Source organism: Arctopsyche grandis, chromosome 2 (genome assembly GCF_051622035.1).
Source record: "Arctopsyche grandis isolate Sample6627 chromosome 2, ASM5162203v2, whole genome shotgun sequence".
NCBI classification, from domain to species: domain Eukaryota; kingdom Metazoa; phylum Arthropoda; class Insecta; order Trichoptera; family Hydropsychidae; genus Arctopsyche; species Arctopsyche grandis.
In genome coordinates, this window is record NC_135356.1 from 11,350,042 (window position 1) to 11,374,298 (window position 24,257).

A 24,257-nucleotide genomic window follows, 5' to 3' on the forward strand; every position below is an offset into this window, starting at 1 on the left:
AACCCCGCCCGTTACCATTTCAATCTCTTGAATCTTTAATCTACTATGTCCCCTACCCTTGTCATACTTTCACCCACGTATCCCGTTCCCTGTCTTTCCTCGTTATGCCGAGCATACAGCGTTCCATATTTCTTTGGGTGTATTGGCCTTTCTGTAGAATCTTGGTGTTCAATATCCAAGTTTCATATTCATACGTCATCACTAGTCACCGGAGCTTGAGGGGGGCGTGTATTGTACAAAGGTTGTAAATGCATTGTTAAAGGTTTGCCGAACAATGGATAGCACTGTGACTATCCTACCTCTAGTCATCACTAGAGACAGGACCGGAAGCGTGCCTTTCTTTGTTTATTGTTCGCCGTGCATTGTTCATTTTTATGATGAACTTTTTTTTTGCACTTGTTATTGTCAATTTCTATTGTTAACCTTTTTTTGCTCTCTAGCTTTGTAGGAACAATTGTAATGAACCTTCTTTCCTGGAAAATATCCCATTTAGCACGATGAACGCCTACTGCTAAGACGCATTGATATAAGATTTTTTTCTTCTGGCAGAGTGGCATTTTTTATTTAAAAACAATATTTTGTTGTTTTTAAACAAAACAAGTTTTGACCTTCAGTTGCATTTTATCACTGAATCACACGTTGTCCATTAAAAAAGTGGTTTGGCAAGTGCATTTGTACCTAATAAAACAGAGACAGTATTTGACTATTTTTAAAATATTTTTTAGATGTCATTTTCGATGGAGACTGAATATTTCAATCCATCTATGAGACAAAAAAGTGTACTGGTTTTATCTCACGTCATCTGTGTAAAAATAGCAAATATTAACTAATTTCAGAGAAAATGCGTCATGGGAGGTTGGCTTAAATATTGCATATATATATATTGCATATTATGACTATAGTTATATCTTATATAGATTATAGTTCGAATTCCATTGCAATTTTTATAAATTGAAATTTTAGATAAATATTTACGACAGATGAATAGATAAAACCAAATATACTTATCAAATTTTTAATTCACGATATTGTGTGAAATTGCTATTCAAATAAAAATGATCTAATGGAATATTTGAGACATGACAATCGTTTTCGATATGTCCGGGGATTTTTCGCTATCTTTTCTGTAACTATCTTGTATATGTATGTATGTACACTGTATTCTGTACATTATGTAGAACGTTGCAATATTGCTCGATACTTCACCATAGACGATCGTATAGGAGTGCACTAATTAATACTTCTATCCAAGATCTTCAGCACCTACAGGTTCGATCAAAATTTTCAATTTTACGATCTTATTCAGTTTTGTTTGTATAAAAACTATATATATTTTTTAATACTATAATTCTCAAATGACAATACGAAATATTATAAGAACGGCAAATTTTAATTACAATGTACATACAACCATTTTGTTTTTAAAATATACATGTCTGGAAATGCTCTTCTTTATCTTGCACATTCATAATTATTCAATACAATCTCTAAATTATTAACTTCAATGACCTTATAGCTCAGGGCTGGTTAAGACGTTGGTTATTCGTGATTTAAAGATTCAGAACACTATTATATTATGTTTTAATTTTAGGTTAGAAGCTGTGTTTTGTAAATCTTATCTAGGAAATCACCAAAAAAAGATGAAATAGAAAATATCTCATTTTCAACTTCTGATATAAGGCTTTTCGCTGTGTTTTTTAATTTGTCAATGATGAACGCGGTTTTCATTATTGTCAAGTATTTTTTTAGTTGTTTATTAATCAAATTAATTCGTGGGAGAAACCACTTTGAAGTTTTTCACCACTTTGAAGTTTTTCACTTAAATCTTTATGGCTTATTGGCTGAAAACATATATAACGTAATCAATTGATTCACAAAGACGTTGAAAACACTACTATCAAAACTTAGCCATCTAATGTGGTTCTAATTAAGCAATATATTATGTTTTTCGTTATCGATTTCACACTTAAATCACACTAACAAGTTTGAGAATTAATGGTATTAATTGCATTCAATTCCATATCTTCCATACATTTAATTATAACTTTGCTAACTAGCACTTCTATGTACATTAGTACATACATATATGCACAATACAATGCATACTAAATATTTCAGTCTTCGTTAACACTTGCCACACTGTGATGGATAGTGAGTGACCAGGAATTTTATTTTATTTCTCCAAATATACTGAATGAAGGGTCTTCATATTTTATGTATTCATTATCAAAACCTCTATGATTCGAATTGTTTCATTACGAAATAAAAACATCGATTAACATCAATAGAAATAATTATTTTCGCGGGAAGCCCCTTGTACACGTGCCTCACACATGTGAAAGAGAGGGGGAATCAGGACGCGCCGCTCTCAACGGTCAGTATGAAAATGATATCCGCCTTGGAATGACGAGGGCTTGGTTTCAGCCGCTATTTTTTTCTTTGTTGCACTTATTTTATATTATTCAAAGTTTAATACATGAGAAAATGATCCTTTATTTTAACTTAAAAAACACATTTTTAACTGGATATTTGGCGTCCAGCACTGTGGTTAGCGTTTTTTCTTAGCACAGTAAGGCAATTGTTAAACAATTTGAATTCCCCTTTTATTTCTTTCTTCATAACTGCACAGCACACAAATTGTGCGTTGATACTTTGTTACTTAATTGAATCCGCCTTAAGAGGGCTGTACATCCGAAACCTTAATTTTGTTGCCGTTCCTTTCTTCGATATATATATTGAGTGAATGCGACAATATATATATATATTGTCGCATTCACTCAATATATATATCAATATATATACAAGCATATTTTCTAAAGACAATGATAATGTAATTAAGGAATGATAGCTACTGAGTACAAATCAGTCAAAGTTTTGTTATTGAATTTAATTGAGTAATATCAATTTTTCGAGAATCGAGAATTACTATCATGGCAAATATCAAAATTAATTCTGAACATTATTTTTTTATTGAAATCACTGCCAAATAAATAAAACAAAAAATATCAGACCTATTAAATATTAAACCACATCTTGACAAATAAAAATTCTATATATTTTTTTTTGTTCTTTATATACATATATGTATATGAAAATATTTCAGTAATTTTACGAATGTGTATGTAGTTATATAATCGATATTTTCACGAACAAACATTCACCGGTTTGAGAAAGATATTTTCTGTGCAACTATGCACGTATTTTTTTTAAAATCGACCGTTAAATAAGCACGCTGGACTCTTGTCGTGGGTGTAAAAAAGAAGCGATTTTATAGATATTTGGTGGCTCCTAGCTCCTATAAAAAATAACTAATCAAAAAAATAAAAGCACAGATGCATGCCAATGGTGGATATCCATAGCATATTAAAAAATAATTTTTCTAGTGCCATAATTGAGGAAGGCAGAAGTGTAATACGTTTGTATGGACAAGGCGCTGATGTCCTCTTAGCCCTCTTAATATATCATTATTAATATGAATTGCAATCGGACGGTCCTTCATTAAAGTCTGGAAAAGAAAATTTTCAATAAACTCACATATTCGAACATCGGAGTATTTTGCAAATACTGAAATTTTGGTTAGTTTATTATCGGCAAACGGATTGCTACGAAAATCGCGAATATCGAATAATCTGGAACTCGAGTTCTCGTTAGTATGATAGTTCGTTTGTGTAACTCTCGATGGATGGAATTTTCGGGTGCCAGATGTTCCGTGATCGAGATTTTAGTGACGTTTGCGAGATCGCTTTTTACGGAATAATTATCAAACCTTTATTGTCATGTCATTACTTTGGTCAGCTGATGCCGGTGGCCGCACATGAGAGCCACTGATATACATAGAATATACCACACTAAAGAATATTTTTCGTACTGCTGTCTACGTGCAGTTGCTGGTCTGTGCTGTGCTAGTATCAACAAACCTTTAATCATCATATTATGGTAATATTTTTCGAATAATAAAGATATTTTTTTTATGAAATTGCAATTATGATTGAGTATATTGCTGTGTGGGTTTCAACAGATGACTACTTTTGTGATTACGTATAGTTTTCCTAAGTGCATATATGTACATAGGCACAGGACATTGTTTAAAATCAATTATTTTTTATTATTTAACATTCCCTTGATACGGTTCCCTTTATACTATGTATATGTACATTCAATTGTATTTTATTTTGAGAGGAAGGGGCACCGCTTATAATTTTTTAGGGAAATCCCTAGCCGACTCTGATTGCAACTGTTATCAGTATAGCGAATGTAAATTATATTGTATGATTATTCTCATCGAACAATGTAAACTTTGAACATTTGTATAATCTATTAACTCATAGTCAGAACTAATCAATTTATTTGAGTACGCATATTGAAAGATAAAACCACCGAGACAAATGATTTAAGTCGTCCCTATATTAAGAAAAATATTAATATTATAACTATCAATAGTAATATATATGTAGGTACATATGTACATACTTGCTAGTTTAAATATATTATTAGATACAGCACTCTCTAATTTACAATATTTTTGGTTTATTTTATTTATTTATTTATTTTAAACAGACCATTGTGGCATAACAGGAATTCCTAAAGCGCCACAATGGTCAAAAAATATAACACAAAAAAGAAAAAAAACAAAATAACAATTAAACATAAACATAAATACATCCATACATACATAAAAAATAGCATTTATAATAACAGATAAAATAAAAATATCAAATAAAATATGATTAAGTGTATTCAAATGACGTCTCTTATTGTATGTGTACATGTACATATATTATTGTATCGATTAAACGGAAACGGTATCTATTTTTTTAAAAGGGATGTTATCTGTAAGATAATGAAATACTAATCAAAATCGAATTCGTCGATATTTTTTCGATATAACGATTTATATCAATGGCGGATTTGCTCTGCTAGGGGCCCGAGATATATGCATATAGTTATTCAATGTGGTAATTGAGAGAGGAATGGAACACAGCAGTAGTGAAAAACAACGGTCGCATCTTGAATCATCTTCGGTACGCAGACGATATAGTTTTAGTTCGCGATCCAGCTACTTAACAGACTAACACAGCTGGACAGGGATTAAAAATTAACGTAGATAAGACCAAACTAGTATTCAATAGTTATTGCATGCCTGATAGCATCTCATTAGATGATAAACCAGTAGAAGTAGTAAATAGTTATTTATATTTAGGTCAAATAATTGACATGTCCGGTTGGAAAGATGAAGAGATAAAGAGACGTATGAAATTGGGATGGAGTGCATTTGGACGAATGAATGTTTTTAAATCAAAAATGCCGCTCTGCCCGAAGAAAAAGATTTTCTATCAATGCGTTTTGCCAGTGATGACGTATGGATGTGAAACTTGGATATTGAACGCCAAGATGCTACACAAAGTCCAGTGCACCCAAAGAAGTATGGAACGTTGTGTGCTCGGCATAACGAAATACGTGGGTGAAAGTATGACAAGCGTAGTGGACATAGGAGATTAAAGAGTTAAGAGATTGAAATGGTAATGGGCGGGTCACGTGGCTAGAAGAATGGATGAAAGGTGAACAAAAGAAGTGAAAGAACAGAATGTAAAAGGGTAAAAGAAAGACCACAGGGAAGATGGGTAGACGAAATTAGAAAAATGTGTGGGGTGAGACGGATGAAAGTTGTGCAAAACAGAGACGAGTGGAAGCGTGCTGGAGAGACCTTCATCCAGCAGTGGATGGTGAGTGGCTGTAGATGATAGACGAAATTTTGTTATGATATATTTGAAAATTCACAACATTGCAAAAACGCAACCTTCAGAACGAATGTTTAATTAATTCAGATTAAAATCAACGGTTTTCAGCATTCGTTAAAGAAATTCTTCATCAAAATTCGAAAGCAATGTACATACATACATATTCTTTCATTTTATTTAAGAGGATAGCCCTCTATTTCACTGCTCTGTTCTTTAGATTTAATTATATTCTATAGTCGCCAACGTCCGGATGCAGACAAGGCATTAAGAAGAAGAAGAATATTCTATAATTGCCTTTAGTCTTTTTTTTTTGTAATATTTTTTTGATTTAGTTGCTTTTGCCAATGAAAATGGTTCACTATTGTCAATTACTGTTGTCAACCTTTTATTCTCTTTAGCGTTGTAGGACAATGGTAACAATGTCTGCCGATCCCGATTATAACTAGGGACCGGCAGACATAATTGCCGACGGAAGCCTTGGAAGCGTCCATTTTTTTACAAGTCTCTTTTATATTTCACTTCGCTAATTATATTACTCTTGTAAAGTAAACATACGTATAACGAATCATATTTACATATTTTACGGTCATCCACACCTACACCCTTCACCCTTCGCCTCATCACTAGAGTACGGATAGCCAAGGTGCCGCTCATTGTTGTAAATGCTTTGTAAAAAAGGTTCGGCAAACCTTTAACAATGCATTTACAACATTTGAACAATAAACGGCACCTTGGTTATCCGGGCTCTACAGTCATCACCTTGCGCCTACGCAAGCCTCCCTTTACTCGCCGACAACCTTTTCACCCCTCCACCCCCATACGTCGTAAGTTTTCAGTAAGTCTTTACATAGTAGCGCAAGAGTAAATTGCAAACATTGTTGGTCAATAGCGAATATATGCGAAGATGCGCAATGCATATCGGAGAAAGTAATTAGTGTACGACGTACACATTGCTTTGGGAAGCACGACATATGACATCGTTAAGACCAACAATGAGTGTTTCAGTGTTTTGTTCGTTGATCGTCCCCTTTTCTTCTCCCCCCTCGCCGTCCCCGACTATCTCGGCCGCCTTCGGCTATTTACGTCAATTTCCGAAATCGGGGGGGGGGGGGGGGTATGGACCGATGCGAGCGGAATTATCATTCTGCAATGAGTCAGTCGTGTGTCGTCAGTGAACCGGTTGGTGTGTTACGAAAGTGGAACTCAATGTAATTGTAAGTGTTTTGGCGATGTTGAAGGTAATTTGCTCACGTTCTGTTGGCAATTAACCGGATATAATTAACTTTTAAAAAGTTTAAACATTGCTCTACTATGAATATCTTAAACCCGATAGTACCGATAAAAATGCGGGAAATTCGCTGATATATGAAAAAGGTCTATATCACAAAGTCAAAGAGTCAAATTTCATTAATTATTTTTTTTAGAACTAGCCCGTGGGTCACTAAGTCAGTCAAGTCATTTGAAGGGGGTGGGGGGGTTAAAAGAATACTTATAAATTTGGAAATCCAATGATTTGTTAACAGATTAACAGTTTAACAGTTGATCCCCCAAAAGGGATTGTGTTTTCATTTTTTATTTTATTATACTTTTACAAGTAAAGAGCAAAAATGAATGTCAACTTCAAAAAAAAATATTAAGACCTCTTGAATTTATGAAGTTGATGGCTTTTATTACAACTTTTATGAAACTTGCTGATGTATTATACGATGAAATTCAATCGATGAATGTCTAATAGTTTGCTTCAGCTGCTGAATAAAACCAATATCTTTTTCTCACCACATTGGAAGCACCGTCTGTTACAGAAACAATTTGCTGTAAGTTAATATCCATTTCTTTAAATGTATTATTTATTAAAACTTATTGGGTCAGTGTCTGACCCACGGGTCATAGGTTCACCATCACTAGTTTTAGGCGGTGGAGTGTGCTTTTTCCAGGAAAGAGGTCGTTTTGGGATGTATTTTCTAGGAAACAGGGCTAACTACAAAGCTAGCTGACCATCGCCTATCAGTGATGGCCCAGCCATCACTGATAGGCCATCACTAGAGGTCGGACCGGAAGCGTGCCGTTCTTTGTTTATTGTTCGTTGTGCATTGTTCATTTTTATGATGAACCTTTGTTAAAGGTTCGCCGAACCTTTTTTTATTGCACTCTGGCTTTGTGAATAGACCCAAAATGCCGTGATTCCTGGAAAAAGCACGCTCTCTATCCGCCCTTTAGCCATCACTAGTGGCTGGATAGACAGCGCACCGTGTATTGTTCAATTGTTGTAAAAGGTTCGTCCAACCTTTTTTTTGTACTCTAGCTTTGTAAATAGAGCTAAGCCGCCCCGATTCCGGGAAAAAGCACGGTGTCTATCCGCAGTCTAGCCATCACTGGTCTATATTATTTATAATATAGACCAATGTATTTATAATATATACCAATGTATAGTCTAATGTATTTTTTTTATGTATTATTGATGAGTATATTATTTTCGTTATGTATTAATTTATGTTCAATTGTTATTTTGTTTTTTTTTGTGTTATATTTTTTGACCATTGTGGCGCTTAAGGAATTCCTGTTATGCCACAATGGTCTGTTTAGAATAAAATAAATAAATATTATCGTCAATCTTTAAACCACTAAGGGCGACCTACTTTTGAAATTATTGGCGGCGGTCTACTAACACCAAAGTAGTAATTCAAAGGCAAAAAAATAAGTTTAAATTGAAAATAAGCAAAAATAATACCAATACCAATTCAATATCAAGTTATTTCAATAATAGCAATTAATGATGAAGGATTTCGTCCTCAATCAGTATTTGGTCCACATCCAAAATGATTTCAATTTTATTGATATTTCTTTTTATATATCTGTATGTATTTCATTATTGAATGAGAATGACACGAATAATATTAAATGCTTTATTTTTTAAATGTGTATCTTTAAATTTTCTAATAAACTCATTTCGTAACAGAGTTATCTTATCAGCATATTGATCATATTCAGATGAGTTTCTATCTTTAGACTAGGCGTCCATATTTACAAAAAGTGTTTTTATATCCCCTCTCCTCAATTGCGCTTCTAGGAGAAAAAGTTTCTCCTTGAGTGTATTCACGACGCTAACCATGTCAATCAATGTTTTGTTCTTTAGTTGTAATGTTAGAGAGAAAAGCAAGATCATGCACCAACTTATCATCTTCCAATTGAGGTTATGATGTTTTGGCTGTTGTCATAAATAGAGGTCGGAATCTGAAGGGGCCGGAAACGCGCCGCCTATTGTTCCATTGTTGTAAATCCTTTGTAAAAAAGGTTCGGCAAACCTTAAACAATGCATTTACAATCTTTGAACAATAAATAGCCCCTTCAGATTCCGGTCTCTAGTCATAAACTTCTCTATTTCAGGTAAAAAGACCCAAGAATCTTTAACCGAATGAACGCCCAAAGCGCCTTAAGGCGCAAACAGCCGTATCTATCGTACGCCCAGCGCGTCGGCTGGGCGGCTAAGCGGTTAAAAACTTAGCGCGGTTCGGCCACCTTACATCAGTGTGCAATAGTTATTCCACAAGTTCAGATTCGCATTGTTCTAGTAATGCTCTGAATTTTCGTCTTTGCAAACTGTTTCTACGAATTGAATTAACTATTTTTAATGCGAAATTCATTACATCGTCTGAATTTCAATATCTTAGAGCACAAAACTTCAAGCATTTTTTTATGGGGGATGGACAAAACTATAATGAAGTTATTTTTATGAAAGGGAAACAAAATGGATACACTTTTGTAAATTTACCACTGAAAAAATTGGGTCTACCTTACGGCACCGTAAGTGAAAAGGTCGAAAAAGCAAATATCGGAAGGCAAAGATCCAAAGTCGAAAGATCAAAAAAAAAGGGTGCATGGTAAACGGTACGATGTATATATAATATATAATGTATCAATGGCATGCGGTGAAATTATCTCTCTTTTTGTCATACAGCCTTGTTTAATGTGCGCGCGCAGGATACGGGAGGAAAAGCCTGTTCCTCTTTTTCTTGTTGTATCCTGCTCGCGAATATTAAGTGAGGATGTACGACGGGGGGAGAGAGAGTTTTATCGCACGCCACTGATATATGTATGCATATACTAACCGTTTTTCATATGTATGCATGGTAAACGAACATTTTCGACTTTTTCACGGTCACCCGAAAAAATTGTACTGTATCTTATAAAACCGAACAAATTAATTATATTTTTGGAGCATCTGACAGGCGGTGCCTAGGAATGGCTACGCGGTCGATGCTTTGGCTACCCCTGGTCTATATGTATGTACTCACACACGTCACATGATTTTTGTAGAAAACATTTTGGCAGTGACGAATGTTGCATGTTTATTTATTCTTATATGTATTTACATAAATATATTCAATACATACAAAATAGAAATAAAGTAAAATTCGAATGTGACCTACCCGTGACTTTGTCTATGTATTTGTATTTCGTTATAAAAAAAATATACTTTCCGGTTTTTGAATTCTAAACAAAAACTTAACAAACGTAAATTTCCAGCTCGATACGTTCAGTAGTGTGGAAAACATTGTATCGTGACCAGAGATAGGCGCTCCGAAGACTAATCATGACTAAAGCCCGGAACCAGAGCGCGCCGTTCTTTGTTCAAATGTTGTAAATGCATTGTTAACGGTTTGCCGAACCTTTTTTACAAAGCATTTACAACAATTGAACAATGAGTGGCGCGCTTTGGGTCCGTACTGTAATCATGACATAAGATTCGCACGTATAAAAGTTTCAATGACAACTCTACGAAAGAAGATCCGGCCGATAAAACAAAAAGATCTAAAAACAAAATATAACATTAATAATGTTAGATTATCGAATATCGAGCCAGGTGCTATCAACCGGATTGTTACTGAAAAAAATTAACAAGTTTGATAAACTGGAAGTCGGAATTTTTCCTATTTGACAAGTCAAAAATGTTGTGATTTTTTCCACACTACTGAACGTATCGAGTTTGTGTTCTTTATGTACTAAATTTGATAAGGTTTTGGTCAGAAAGCAAATTTATTAAATAGCTAAAACTTTTTTTGGACCGAATTCGTTACACATGAAGTTTAAATCCATCTCACTCGTTGTTTTGTAAGAGAATACGTCTGCAAATAAAATAAAAATACGAGAAAATAAATCATTTGTGATTGAACCGATTCAGTAAAATATTAATTTAAAACCTTTCCTGAAAATAAAAAAATATACGAACTGTCGGAAAAATAAACGTTACAAGGGGACCTTTCTAACGATTCGCTCCATAGGATGAACAATTTCTAAGAATTTTACCCAAGGCTTAAACACTTAAAAACCAAAATATACTTGCTTCGAAATAATAAAATCTTATTCGTTACCCAAAAGTAACATAGATAAGAAATAAACGTAGCATTCATATATCCATAGTATCTCATTTATCATTAAATTCATAATATTTTCTAAATTCATAATATTCCTTAATTTAGGGGGGGCGGGGCGAGTGCCCGCCTATGCCCCCCCCCAAATGACGTCCCTGATAACAATGCATAATATTTTCAATTAATGTTAATCGAAAATCAGGATTTTGGGGAGGTGGCCCCTATCCTATATTTCTATATACATGGATGTGTTTGGATTAGGAATAGATTTTATATTCGGAAACTGTTTAAAATTGTGTATTTAAGTATAATCAAATGCTATTTTGAAAGTATGAAGTAAATTTAAATCGCTGGTTGATGATGAATCGTCCTATCAAAATTGTTTTAAACAATTCAGTTTATATTATTCACGGAAATTTGTTTATTCCCATTTTTATTTCAGTAGGTAGTTGTCACATATGTAGGTATTGGTGTATACATAATCTTGAGGTTGGAAATGGGCCCGGCAAAAGGGCCTACTCAAATTTTGAAACTTACATTTCGAGCCTAATAAAAAAAGTTAACCGATCCTTGGGATGTTAAAGCAGGTATTAGTTGTTTGTGTATATCGTAAGAAATTTGTTTTGTTGAAATACCCAAACTTTAGGTCCCAAAGTGCAATATCCTGTAAATTTTTACACACGTGAAATAGTTAAAAAGTTATTTAATTTTACTGAGGGCCCACATTTTCTAACAGATAGTGGGGCCCACTTGCCATCGGGCAAGTTCGCTTGTATGGCCAGTCCGCCACTGTGTACCGAGCAAACTTTTGAGTAGAATTATATCTTTGCAATGAGTCAGTCGTTGTCGCTCGTGGTCAGTGTGTTACGAAAGTGGGACTCAATATCTTTGAAGATAATTCATTCACGGTCTGTTGGTGATATATTACTAGGTATATTTAAGTTTTAAAAAGTTTAAACATCGTTTTATGATTTATTTAACCTTGATGACTTTTTTCCCGCCTGTCCTTGTCGTAATGACCTTTTTCCCGCCTTTCTAAGGACCAATGCCGGGAATGGCGGGTAAAGGTCTACATATGTATGAGGTATCAGAGTACGTACTAGAATACCTCACATTATATTGGTAGTTACGATTCTGACAGTGATGAATATGCCATGTTTATTTATTTTTATTATGTACATATAGATGTTCCATTCGCAATAAAAAAAACGGATGTCACCAACTCATGAATCTATGAATGGATTTCCAAGTGGTCAGTGTGTAACGACATTGGGTATATTTAAGTTTTAAAAAGCTTAAACATTGTTCTCGTATAAGTGATTCAACAATGATTTTTTTAACCTTGATAATATAGACTTTTTCCCGCGTTTCTAAGAGCCGATGCCGGGAATGGTGGGTAAAGGTCAGACACATACATATGTATATGTATGCACGGCTTGTTTTCCCGATGAAACGGGAAAAATTTGGGTTTATTATTTTTGGGTTTTCGTGGCTTCTCGGGGTGGTCGTGTACAATTACCAGCTTCCAATCATGACGCAATTAAAATTGATTATATTTTATTTTAGATGTTTACTGAATAATGCTTCGTTTTTCGGTGAGTGGCTTGGAAATTTTTTTTTTTTTTCATTTTCATTGAACAAAATTGATAACCGTGTTTTTAAAATCGATAGCAGACATTATTTATTTGAAACTAATATTATATTAAACGATTTAATTTTTTTTTTTGTTGCCTTAACAACGCAACGTAAAGAAACATCCTATCTAAAGTTTTTCCATGTTATATTATGCCGTAGATCATTGAAAAAATTAAGCCAATAAACTGGACCTTATTTTTACGATTTTCACAAGCTTTGATCAACTGGTGGCAGTTCAAAAATTTTTTTTTATTATTTTTTACGATTTTATTTTAATAATAAATCCTATTTTACAATAAATATGTATATTGTATGTATGTATGTTACAGTGAAATTATAATTACACTAATGTGAAAGTGAATTGATGTTTGTATAACTAATAACTATACACATTCACTGGGTATAGTTATATTTTCAGTACAGAAAGTACACATTCTATTATCACTATTAGTGAAATTATAATTTTTAAGTTGAATGAATGGAATACCAACCTAATTAAGATTATTTATAGAATGCTTTATGGTTCAATAAACACACACCCCCTTTTGCAAGCTTTTTGTCTTTAGCACACAGATATGCCACTTGATAGGACACTTTTAACAAGGGCTTTTGAATTGTTGCGCCACATAATTTTGTGATTGTACCATTGGCATCAAATCAAGCCTTCTTTGACTTTAAGGTGTTCATACTATGACCTGCACCTTCACCACCATGCACATTAGTGAAATGTTCTAACAACTTTGATGGTTTAAGATTGGAGTTTGAAAACATCTTGGAACATACATAGGATGCATTGAGGTCGTTGTGTACCATCTTTTTCTGTTGTACAAGTGAATCCATAACCAACATAATCGTCTTTCCACTGGCGTTTTTTTGACTTCGGTCAAATAATAATTAATAAATAATAATTAGAAAGAACGTATAAAATAATAATAATATGTACTTCAAAGTTTTGCGAGAAAAATTCTTACGTTTGTGTGATCATTATATCCTATTCGGGCTTTAATCACTGAACAATTAAGTATGTATTTGTTTCTGGTTTAAAATGGTAGATAAAGTTTGCAATCCAACTTTCGTTTGTGTACACATGTTAGTCTTGAGAAGTTTTTTGCTATTTGCTACTGTCGCAAAAACGATTGTAAACAGTATACCAGTGGAGACGTCGGTGGACATATTCTGAGAAAACTGTCGTTATTATTTGCAAGAAATGAGGAGAGAGCTTGACGCGATATCCTGCCATAAATTATATTATTTTAGTTATAGCTACCAAAGCGCTTTCGCCACGAAAAAAATTGGCCGATGTCATCGAATATTAAAATAGTTTTCAAATATCAAAAAACTAAATTTATATTGTCAGAAACGCCTCCCGCACCCCCTGATATGCCTTCTCGCACCCCCGGTTAAGAACCACTGATCTAGAGGCTAGTGATGATGATAAACAAGCTTTGTTGTAATAAGTAGAGGTAGGATAGCCAAGAGGCCGCTCATTGTTCCATTGTTGTAAATCCTTTGTAAAAAAGGTTCGGAAAACCTTTAACAATGCATTTACAACATTTGAACAATACGCGGCACCTTCTGGGTCCGGGCTTTAGTAATAAGAGTAGATTCGGGTTGTTGGTTATCAAGAATATTGAGAAGATCGGTGATGATAAGCAAATGTGTTTATGGTGAGAGCGGGTTCGTATCGAATAATTTACTGACTGACATTGAGAAGTGAATTTGTAATTCTATTGTTACATCCGTACTCACTACCCGAATCAGTGAATTGATCGTTTCACTTACAATAACAATTTCACTGTAACATAAAATTATTTTATGATTTTTTTTTATTTTCATTTCAGATATTTCTTCAGTCTATGTGAAGATGGGTTCGAAGAAGGATATGTTTGAAATAAACGAACTGCTCAATTTAGTTAATCTTAATAGTGCTGATATATATTTACGTTTCATGGGTGATATGAATAAGTTTGAAAACACGTTAGAATATTGTAGTATGAAATCTGACCATCTTGTGCTGTTCGTAGAATGCGTCGCCAAAATGTGTGACGATTATTCAATTGAAAAGATTTTAATATATTTTAAAATTGAAAGCAACTCTGTTTTTGAAAATACTTTGAAAAAGTTTTTGTTATGTGTGCCTTATGAGGGGTTCCAAGAAAATTCAATATTTTGGACAAGATTTGATAGATTTTGGACCAGCATTTTGAAATACTGTGAACACTACATAGCTGTTATGCGAATTTATAATTTTAAATCCATGGATGAATTGTTGAAGATTATGATATTGTCATTGCAACGTCTAAAAGAAAAACGAGATTGTTTCGATTATAATGCACTATTTGAATCTATAAAAAACATTCAACAACATTTCAATAACATTGAAGATATTGATCCTGAAGCGTCTCCGGTATGTATTCTTATAAAGCTTTTACTGTTATTATAGTTGCATATATTTAGTTATTGGCAACCCTTAATTGTTAAATACACTATTTTCGAATAATTTTGGTTGGGGGATGACGTCAGGATGTCTGCTAGTTGCTAAGACAAATATTATAGTAAACAACTAACTAGGATTCATTATAGAGTATTGAAATTATTAAACAATGTTTGCATTAAAATGTCTATTCAAAGGTATTTTTAAAATTTTTAGATTGAAAATATTGAGTCTAATAAGAAAATTAAAGTTACTGATGTGATAGCTGATAAAAAAGTTGCACTTTCTGATGTGAAGACAAACATTAAAACTAAAGTTGCTGATGTGATACCTGATAAGAAAGTTACACTTTCTAATGTGAAAACAAAAAACAAAAAAAAAAATATTAATAAAGAGCCACCTAATAATTTTCGCGAATTATCAATAAAACCGGTTGTGGAAGAGATAACATCAAAAAAGGCGGTATTTTTGCGCAAAAACATTGTTGACGGGGAATACTATAGTGTAGATCACTATTTGGACATTCAGTTTAGGTTATTGAAAGAAGATTATATGAGAACAGTTAGAACTGCTATACAAAGTTTTAGGGGAAACCCCAATAGAGTACATGAAGGTGGAAGGTAATATAATTTCCTACTTGTTATTTATTGACTGATACAACATACAATATATACCTAATGTTATTCCATATATATGTATTTATGTACATATATATTAAAATCTATGCCAGACGTTCTTAAAATATCCCTATATGTTACATATATTGTATAATAAAGTGTTTTTGAATTTATACTTGTTTTATCAGGTTTTATCATGGCACAAAATTGAAGCGTTAAATGTCTTTAAATATTGGTGTTGGTATATTTAAATCCATACCAGGCGTTCTAAAAATATATCTATATGCTTTATGTACATATATGTAATAAATTGATGTGCTTTTGATTTTATTTTCGTTTTTTCAGGTTTTATCATTGCACCAAATTGAAGTATTATAAATCTTCAAATATCCGTGTTGGGATATTAGTGTACATAGATAAAAGAAGAAACAGAATTCAATTCGACGATTCAAGTGCGAATTTCAAATCTGGATCGCTTTTGTTATTTTCAAAGGACAATTTTAAGTCATGGTTTTTCGGCACAGTTATGGATTCAGACAGATATTTAAGGGAAAGCACAGTGAGTTAAATCTTTATTCTGGTGCTTACCTAACTCACGCGTTTACAATCTTTTAATTAGTGATAATTGATGTTAATTTTTTAATTTATTCTTTATTTTAAGATTTTAGTGAATTTTGAAGATGTAACATTTACCACGGAATTATTCAAAGACAACTATGTGATGTTCGAAAGCAACGCTTTTTACGCGTTTTATTTTTCAATTCTAAGTTCATTAAAAAACACCGAGGAACTACCGATGCAAAATTGGATATTGAAATCACTGGTAAAGACATGTGAGCGTTTTACGTAGCGTATTTAAGTATTTAAAAAATGCCAAATTGATTTGGATGCAGTGCGTAACAAAGGTCCTTATTTATTTGTTTTTATGTGTGGGTTGTCTGTGAAAAAGTTTTCCTTATTTTTCAAGAAGTTTCCAGATATAAAAAAGGCTAAAAACTATTGCTATTATATAATTATATAGTTATAATTTAATACGATTTTTTTTCATAAAATAAATAAAATATAATTGATGTTAATTTAATATTATACACAATCGCGATAATTAGCCATCTATAAAATGTAGAATGAAAATTTATTAGTACTTAATTTTGCTTTTATTTATAGGTTACTAGCGAACTACCTGCTTATGTGAAAAGTTATTACAAAATCGGATCAAATATTGTCGATATGAAAAATAATGTTGGATGGCCAAAGGCCGAGTCTATAGGGTTAGATAAATTTCAATATGAAGCTTATAAAACAGCTTTATCGAGAAAATGTGTAACAATACAAGGTCCGCCAGGAACTGGGAAGACATATATAGCTCTTAAAATAGTACAGGCTATATTGAGTAATATAACGGAGTCCGAAAGACCAATTTTAGTTCTCGCATGTTCGAATTTTGCCTTGGATCAATTCCTTACTGGAATTTTGAAAATCACTTCAGAAGTGATAAGAATTGGTAGCCAATCCAAAGTGGAGGAATTGAATAATGATAAAAACATACGAAGACAACGCATCAAAAATGAATATTCTAATGAAATTCATTACATTTTATCTTTAATCGAGAAAGTAAGTTGTGCGATTTTGATTGTTAAAGGGCAAGGAGATATTACTGAATTAAAAAAGTTACCAAAATCATTTAAGGTTAAAACGGTGATTATTTTTTTTCAACTTTATTGATTATTTTATAAAAACTGATCTTGAAATACGTATGTAATATGAGAAAGGGTACTAAAAAAAACTGGGATTTTAGTTTTAAAAATGTTCAATGACACAGTTTCATCATTACTTTCAGGAGGCTTGTATCGATATCTTTGTCTTATCGGTTATTTCACTTCTAACAGCTCTGGAATTCTATAACCAGTGGTGCGCCCCAATTTTGGAACAACGGGTTTCCAAATTTTTTTTCAATAAAATTATTTTGAAAATACATATATGTATGTATATACATTTTATTACATGAAAGTTCATTAAATTTTCAAGATTTGTATAATTTATGACAAAAATTATATGAATTTTTAGATTAAATAGCAGGCGTCCGGTAACTTTTAATTTTTAACAACGGGTTTCCGGAAACTCATGGAAACCATTAGGGTGACACCACTGCCTATAACGTTCCATTGTTTTATTCTTTCGTTGTTTTCTGTTAAAATTTCACAATTTTAAAGCGTTTTTCATCCGAGGAAACAGGATAAAGACATAAGGTGCGATATTAAGCCAATAGAGACGGTGATAATAATGCTTTTTTTAATTAAAAAATTTTGCACATTGTGTAGTTTGGTTCAGATTGTAGCGACCAGTTACCTGTTTGTTAAAATTTAAAACTTTTAATCTCTGTTCTTTTTTGGTAGCCCCCCTTTTATACTCGAGAATGTGAAAAGGTATTGAAAATATTATTAAATTTTAGAATCTTTTTGAAATGCAGACAAAAGAGGCCATGCAGGAAGTTGCGAAATTTCTTGAATCCTTTGATTACAATCAAAGGAATCCTAAATTAAATGAATTAAAAGAATTGTTGCACAAATTGATGGAATTATTATATGTATGTACTCTTTTTTTACATGTAAATAGTTCCATTACACATAAATATTCATACATACACACGTCATATTATATATGAAAAAAAATTACATACATATACATTTTGATTTTAGCAAGAGCATAAATGCGTATTATTAGATTATGAAAATTTTCGATCGGATACTGACATCGAAATATTAAGAAAAGCAGACGTAGTTGGAATTACAACTACTGCAGCTGCTATGAAGAAATCTTTATTTGACACATTACAGCCGAAAATAGGTTCAATGGATTATTATATACATATTTAACATATCCTACCTTTCACTACTAAATGGAAACCTTGTTTTTCCTCGCTATCTCAAGCGACCTCCATCCAATCCATCTGCTTGTCATCCTATTTTGTGACACGTATTTTGCATTTGTGTAAAATACATATGTTTGTATATGTGTGTAAAAATAGAAACTAAAAAGCTTATAAAAATACGTACCTCTATCAGAATATTTCAATATTTGTATATGTATGTATGTGCATATATTTGAAAACTATAAATATCAAATTTCCAGAAGCAGACTTATCTCAATGTCATTTCTGCCACGTTTTCTTTTGTGAATCTAGTTATTCACACATATATATTCAACTCGATTTGAATTGAAAATCAAACATGCTTTCGTGTGCTAATGATATCATTTTAAATTTAAAACCACTTCCTCCTGAATGCATTGAAAAATATACATATGTAATTTTATTTTCTGCTTCTAGTTGTGCATTTTGTACAAAACCGACGCCATATGTAACTGTCATCAAATTCTACCAACACATCCAAATCTTGCCACAGCCACATTTTGCATGATATATGTATTAATACTAAAGTCAAATAAGATTTTCTTGTTTTGGCCAGAATTTGAATACTGTTGGACTATACTGTTAGCAATGTTTTTGCGATGGCGTTTTTTTATGTGATTTTTTTTTGTATTTTGTTATTATGCTTGCGAACTTTTTTTTAAAGGAAGTGTATATTTACATATTTATTTTTATTTGTGTGATAGATATAGATATTTACATATACAGTACTCTCGATTATCCAGTCAAATGCTGGGGAGTATGGAATCGGATAGTTGAAAAACACGTATAATCCGAATATCAATTTTTTATTATCAATTTAAATTGATTTTTTTATATCGTTTCCATTGGTATTCAGAATAGAAAAAATATCCGCACCACTCTTGCATAGAAAAGTCAGATCATTTGAATCGTGTTCAAACTACTTCCTCGATGTTTTCCCAAATAATATTTCCAAAGCATTTTTTATTTTCCATTAATTTATGTACATATGTATTTCAAATATATCACTTGCCTCGCTCTCTTCAAAAGCCGTTAAATTTATTAGGACTAATCTATCTCGACGATCGAACCAGTGTTATTGGTTTAACTTTCGACCAAGATTTTTCTGTCCGATAAATCTATTACGAAGAATCTTTCTTTATGTTCGAATTAGGATTAGGGCGAAATCACACAGGGAAGAACGTGGCACATGGGTTTTTTTAGATACTTTTAAACATGCGAAAAAAATGGGTCGTGACTTGCACATATTCATGGAATGCCCAGCACACATCGTCCCAAAATCCTTGCTTAATCCCATATTTGAAGAAATGTAGGAGAACTTGTCGACGTGCCAAGTTCCGTGCTGTGTTTTCGCCCTAATTGGTTTTGCTTCTGACCAAGATTTTGCTATTCCATATATAGCATTCAAGAAACATATTTTTCCAGAAATTGATCATCATCATGATAAGACTTGACACCTTGATCCATGAGTTAAATTAGACTTGTAACATTAGTCTGTAAAAATTGTCTTTTTTTTTAATATAGTTTCATTCGGATTAAGGAGCATTATCTATTAACAATACTGTTTTCTTTGGCAACCCTTTACTTTATAAAAAAATTTCTCTTTACAAATTTACAATTTAATGCAAAAAGTAAGTAAAGAATTAACTGAAAATACATACATATATAACGAAAAAATTCCACTGACAACCAATCCTCTAAAATGAACGCTTTTGCTATTTGCATTTGATTCATATGTTGCAACAGAAATGTTTTGAATATCAAAAATGGACAAATTAAAAAAATATATATTTCTTATCCGGATAATCGAGAGGACACTGTATTCATCTGTGCACACGTGTGACTTATATTTGTTGTATTATTTTGAATGAAATGGTACTATCAATTGTACATAGGTAGTATTTGTCTCTTTATTCACACTCTGAGTTATGAATTTTGATGCTATCTATTATATATTGTGTTCCAATTTCTTACTAGAGTATGTGCTGCATATACCTAAAAGATCATGGTTTTAAACTCAATTAGTTCAATCACTATTGCAATTTCTGACTATTTGCAACTAATGATTTATCATCTAGCTTATATTTTGATATTAATTTTTTTAGTGATAATTGAGGAAGCTGCTCAAGTCTTAGAATCCCACGTAGTCGTGAATTTGAATATTAAATGTGATCATGTCATTTTAATTGGTAGAGTATATATTTTATTATACATATATGTGTATATAAATATTTATTAGTATTTTTTTATTATTACAATGTTAATTCAATTAGGCGACCAGCAGCAACTAAGGCCAGCAGTGGCCTCTTACAAACTAGCGAAAGACTACAACTTTGACGTTTCTTTATTTGAAAGAATGGCTAAAGGCGAAAACTTTTGCCAACTGGTTACTCAACATCGAATGAGGCCTGAAATTTCGACGTTACTCACTCCGTCCATATACAAAGATCTCAGGAACGATCTTAGTGTATTTAAATATCCTGCTGTGGAAGGTGTATCGGAAAATGTATACTTTTTCGATCATAAATTTCCCGAATCAAGGGTAATACGCGTTTGCGTTTCTACAGCAAATTCTCTTGCTATTAATTTTATCGTTGATGTTAATTGAAAGTTTTTATGTTGTAGAATATGTTACTCATGAGTTATAACAACGAACAAGAAGCTGCTTTCGCAATATCGTTTGCTCAATATCTTATAATACAGGGATATGAAGCGACTGAAATCACAATTTTGAGTATGTACAAGAAACAAGTGATGTATCTAGAAGAAGTAAGGCTTTATTAATTATTTTTTAAAAACATTTCTGTATTTATAAAAGTAGATTTGTATAAATCGTGTACGCCGAGACCAACATTTTGTATTTAAATTCAGCGATAGATTCCAAAATAATGCACCACATTGTACTTTTAGTTGCTTAATCTCGTTGGTATAAATACTCGAAAGAGCACACATTTTAAAATTAAAATTAATTTTTAGTTGCGGGCATCCACGGAAACAGTACGTAATATAGATATCCAATCTGTAGATTCATATCAAGGATTGGAGAATAAAATTATTATTTTATGTCTTGTAAGAAACAATTCGAAGAATATTATCGGCTTTCTCAAAACATCTAATCGTTTATGTGTTGCACTTTCAAGAGCGAAGGAAGGTAATATTTATTTATTTATTTTAAACAGACCATTGTGGCAAAACAGGAATTCCTAAAGCGCCACAATGGTCAAAAAATATAACACAAAAAATCAATCAATATAAGGTAATCAATATAAGGATCCAATAAACTGCAAGTACATACATATATAGTTTGTATTTTCTAACACATAGCTTATCATGTAATTTTAGGTTTATTCATTTTGGGTAATGCGGGAATGCTCGTTAGTAATAGTGAGTTGTGGTTTTCAATAATAAACAAATTGGAAATGAAGGGTTGCATTGGAAATTTCCTTCCTTTATATTGTCAACATCATGGTACAGAAACGAAGGTATAAATTTACATACATATGTGTGTACTATGTAGTTGTGTTTTATTTTTTTTATATTTCAATTGCAACTAACTGTTTTCGAAATTCTAGATATTCAAATCTGCCGATTTCAAAAATATTTACAGTGGCATTTGTAAAATCAAACCACATGAAGAGTAAGAATTGTGATGACAATTTATGAATTTCGATCAAAATAACTTTGTATGTTTAATTAAACAGTTTGAAAATTTACAGATTGTGTGATTTAAAACATAAATTTAAAATTGAATGTTTTCGAGGAGCTAAATGTGAAAAAATCGTGGAGAAGACTTTTGAATGTGGACACTCATTATCAGTTCCTTGCTATGTAGATTCCAAGAAAGTCAGTATTATTTAAAATTTTATAGAAAAAAAAATTGAAATTTTGTAAAAGTAAAAAACTATTTTATTCATGTTTATTACTTTTCAGGCATCCTGCATGAAAATTTGTAGCAAAAATAACAAGAGTTGTAAGGCTTCTCATCCCTGTCCAGGAGTGTGCTTTCACAAATGCGAATTATGTTCAATACAGGTATTTTTTTCTATATACATATACTCATTTGACAAAATTGATAAATATGGAACACATTTATTTGGAAATTTAACTAAGACACCTTAGTTATTTTTATTCCTTGCCATGGCTTATCTTATATTAACACACATCTTAATGATTTGTATCAAAATATGTGTGTATTTTTATAATTTTGAGTATATGCAATGTTTTTTTTCCATTTTCCAAATCTAGGTTAAAGTGGAAAAACCTTGTGGGCACACAGTTTTCATTGAGTGCTATAAAAATGATAAAAACCGAAAATGTTACAAATGTGTGCAGCGTTTTACACGTAAGTATTCTTTACAGCATGTAGTATTAGAATCATTAGAATTCTTTAATAAAATCTTGTAATTTTTTTTACCGAAAACTATTTTATTGCAACTATGTACATATGTAGTATGTACAATACATACATATGTGTATATATAATTTTTGTGTTGTTTTTAGTATGATGACTCGCCTAAGCTGTTCAATTCGTGTGTACATTGGGGTACATCGGAAACAGCAAATACTATATATTCGCATGTGCATTTATGTATATAAAAATAAGACTGAATGTCTCAATGGCTGTCAATGTCTGTTTCGAAATAGACACATTATTTTTATTTTATGTTTAAGTTTTATATTGAACCACCTTAGATATAGTAATTAATACATACATACATACATATGTTATAATTGGGAATTTTTTTTCGAAATGTAATTCTCATATCTAATTATAATATGAGATGTGTTACAAAAGTTATATTTTGTACATATATAGTACATATTTTATTTTGTACATATATAGTACATAGCCAGCAGTTTGGCTTAGTGGTAGCGTATATATTTAGCGCCACTGAGGTCAAAAGTTCGAGTCTTCGCCATCTGCTGGTTAGATTTGGGGGTTTTGTGACTCCAAATCGATCGTTTCTCTATCAGAGTTTGCCAATTTTATCTGATCATTGCTGAAACGGTTCTTGAAAATTGGTATTAGATCTATTCCTGTTGTCACAAAATCTGCCTGTGTATAATTTAATTGTGATATGCTATATATTTTGATTATATATGTATTACTGTATTTCTGATTTCTGATTATTTATGTATTCATTATTTCGATAACGTACACCCGTCGCATTGGAGCAAATCTGCAATGACGAGTGTATATTGATTTGTAATAATAAAAAATAAAAAATAAAATAAAAATATGTAAATTTTATCATATTACTTACATACATATAGTACTTACATTTACACTTGTATATATACTTTTTATATGTATAATATAAGGGGAGGAAACTTTGATAGTGGACCATTGTGGATATACGTACATACATATGTACGTACAATTCTTTTTACATTTGAACTTTTCTGAACCATTGCTCCCATATCTTCAATTTTAACTGGTTTTTAAGGCCTCAAATTAAGAATAGGGAAATGAAAATTTTTCCACAGAAGCGCGTCAGTATTCATTATAATATTGACACACATTACTATTATGTCGTGTAATAATTATTGTGATAT

The 24,257-nt window shown here is 32.0% G+C and overlaps 1 protein-coding gene across 1 annotated transcript; it reads left to right on the forward strand.

Annotated features, from left to right (window-relative positions):
• The first annotated feature begins 6,870 nt into the window (after positions 1 to 6,870).
• LOC143922623 (NFX1-type zinc finger-containing protein 1-like) lies at positions 6,871 to 23,909 on the forward strand. Its single transcript, XM_077445953.1, has 19 exons — positions 6,871 to 6,952; positions 7,474 to 7,552; positions 14,584 to 15,149; positions 15,393 to 15,796; positions 16,139 to 16,352; positions 16,455 to 16,616; positions 16,958 to 17,488; positions 18,243 to 18,377; positions 18,490 to 18,637; positions 20,807 to 20,890; positions 20,975 to 21,243; positions 21,327 to 21,470; positions 21,678 to 21,852; positions 22,044 to 22,183; positions 22,274 to 22,338; positions 22,418 to 22,544; positions 22,632 to 22,733; positions 22,947 to 23,043; positions 23,202 to 23,909. The coding sequence occupies exons 3-19, from the start codon at positions 14,607 to 14,609 to the stop codon at positions 23,204 to 23,206; spliced, it is 3,345 nt and encodes a 1,114-aa protein (XP_077302079.1). The 5' UTR covers positions 6,871 to 6,952; positions 7,474 to 7,552; positions 14,584 to 14,606; the 3' UTR covers positions 23,207 to 23,909.
• The last annotated feature ends 348 nt before the right edge of the window (positions 23,910 to 24,257 follow it).

Coding starts and splice junctions, on each gene's coding strand:
- LOC143922623 (XM_077445953.1), top strand. CDS start 14,607: ATGGGTTCGAAGAAGGATATGTTTGAAATAAACGAACTGCTCAATTTA. Junction 17,489..18,242: donor AATCATTTAAGGTTAAAACG/GTGATTATTTTT, acceptor ATTAAATTTTAG/AATCTTTTTGAAATGCAGAC. Junction 22,339..22,417: donor AAAATCAAACCACATGAAGA/GTAAGAATTGTG, acceptor GAAAATTTACAG/ATTGTGTGATTTAAAACATA.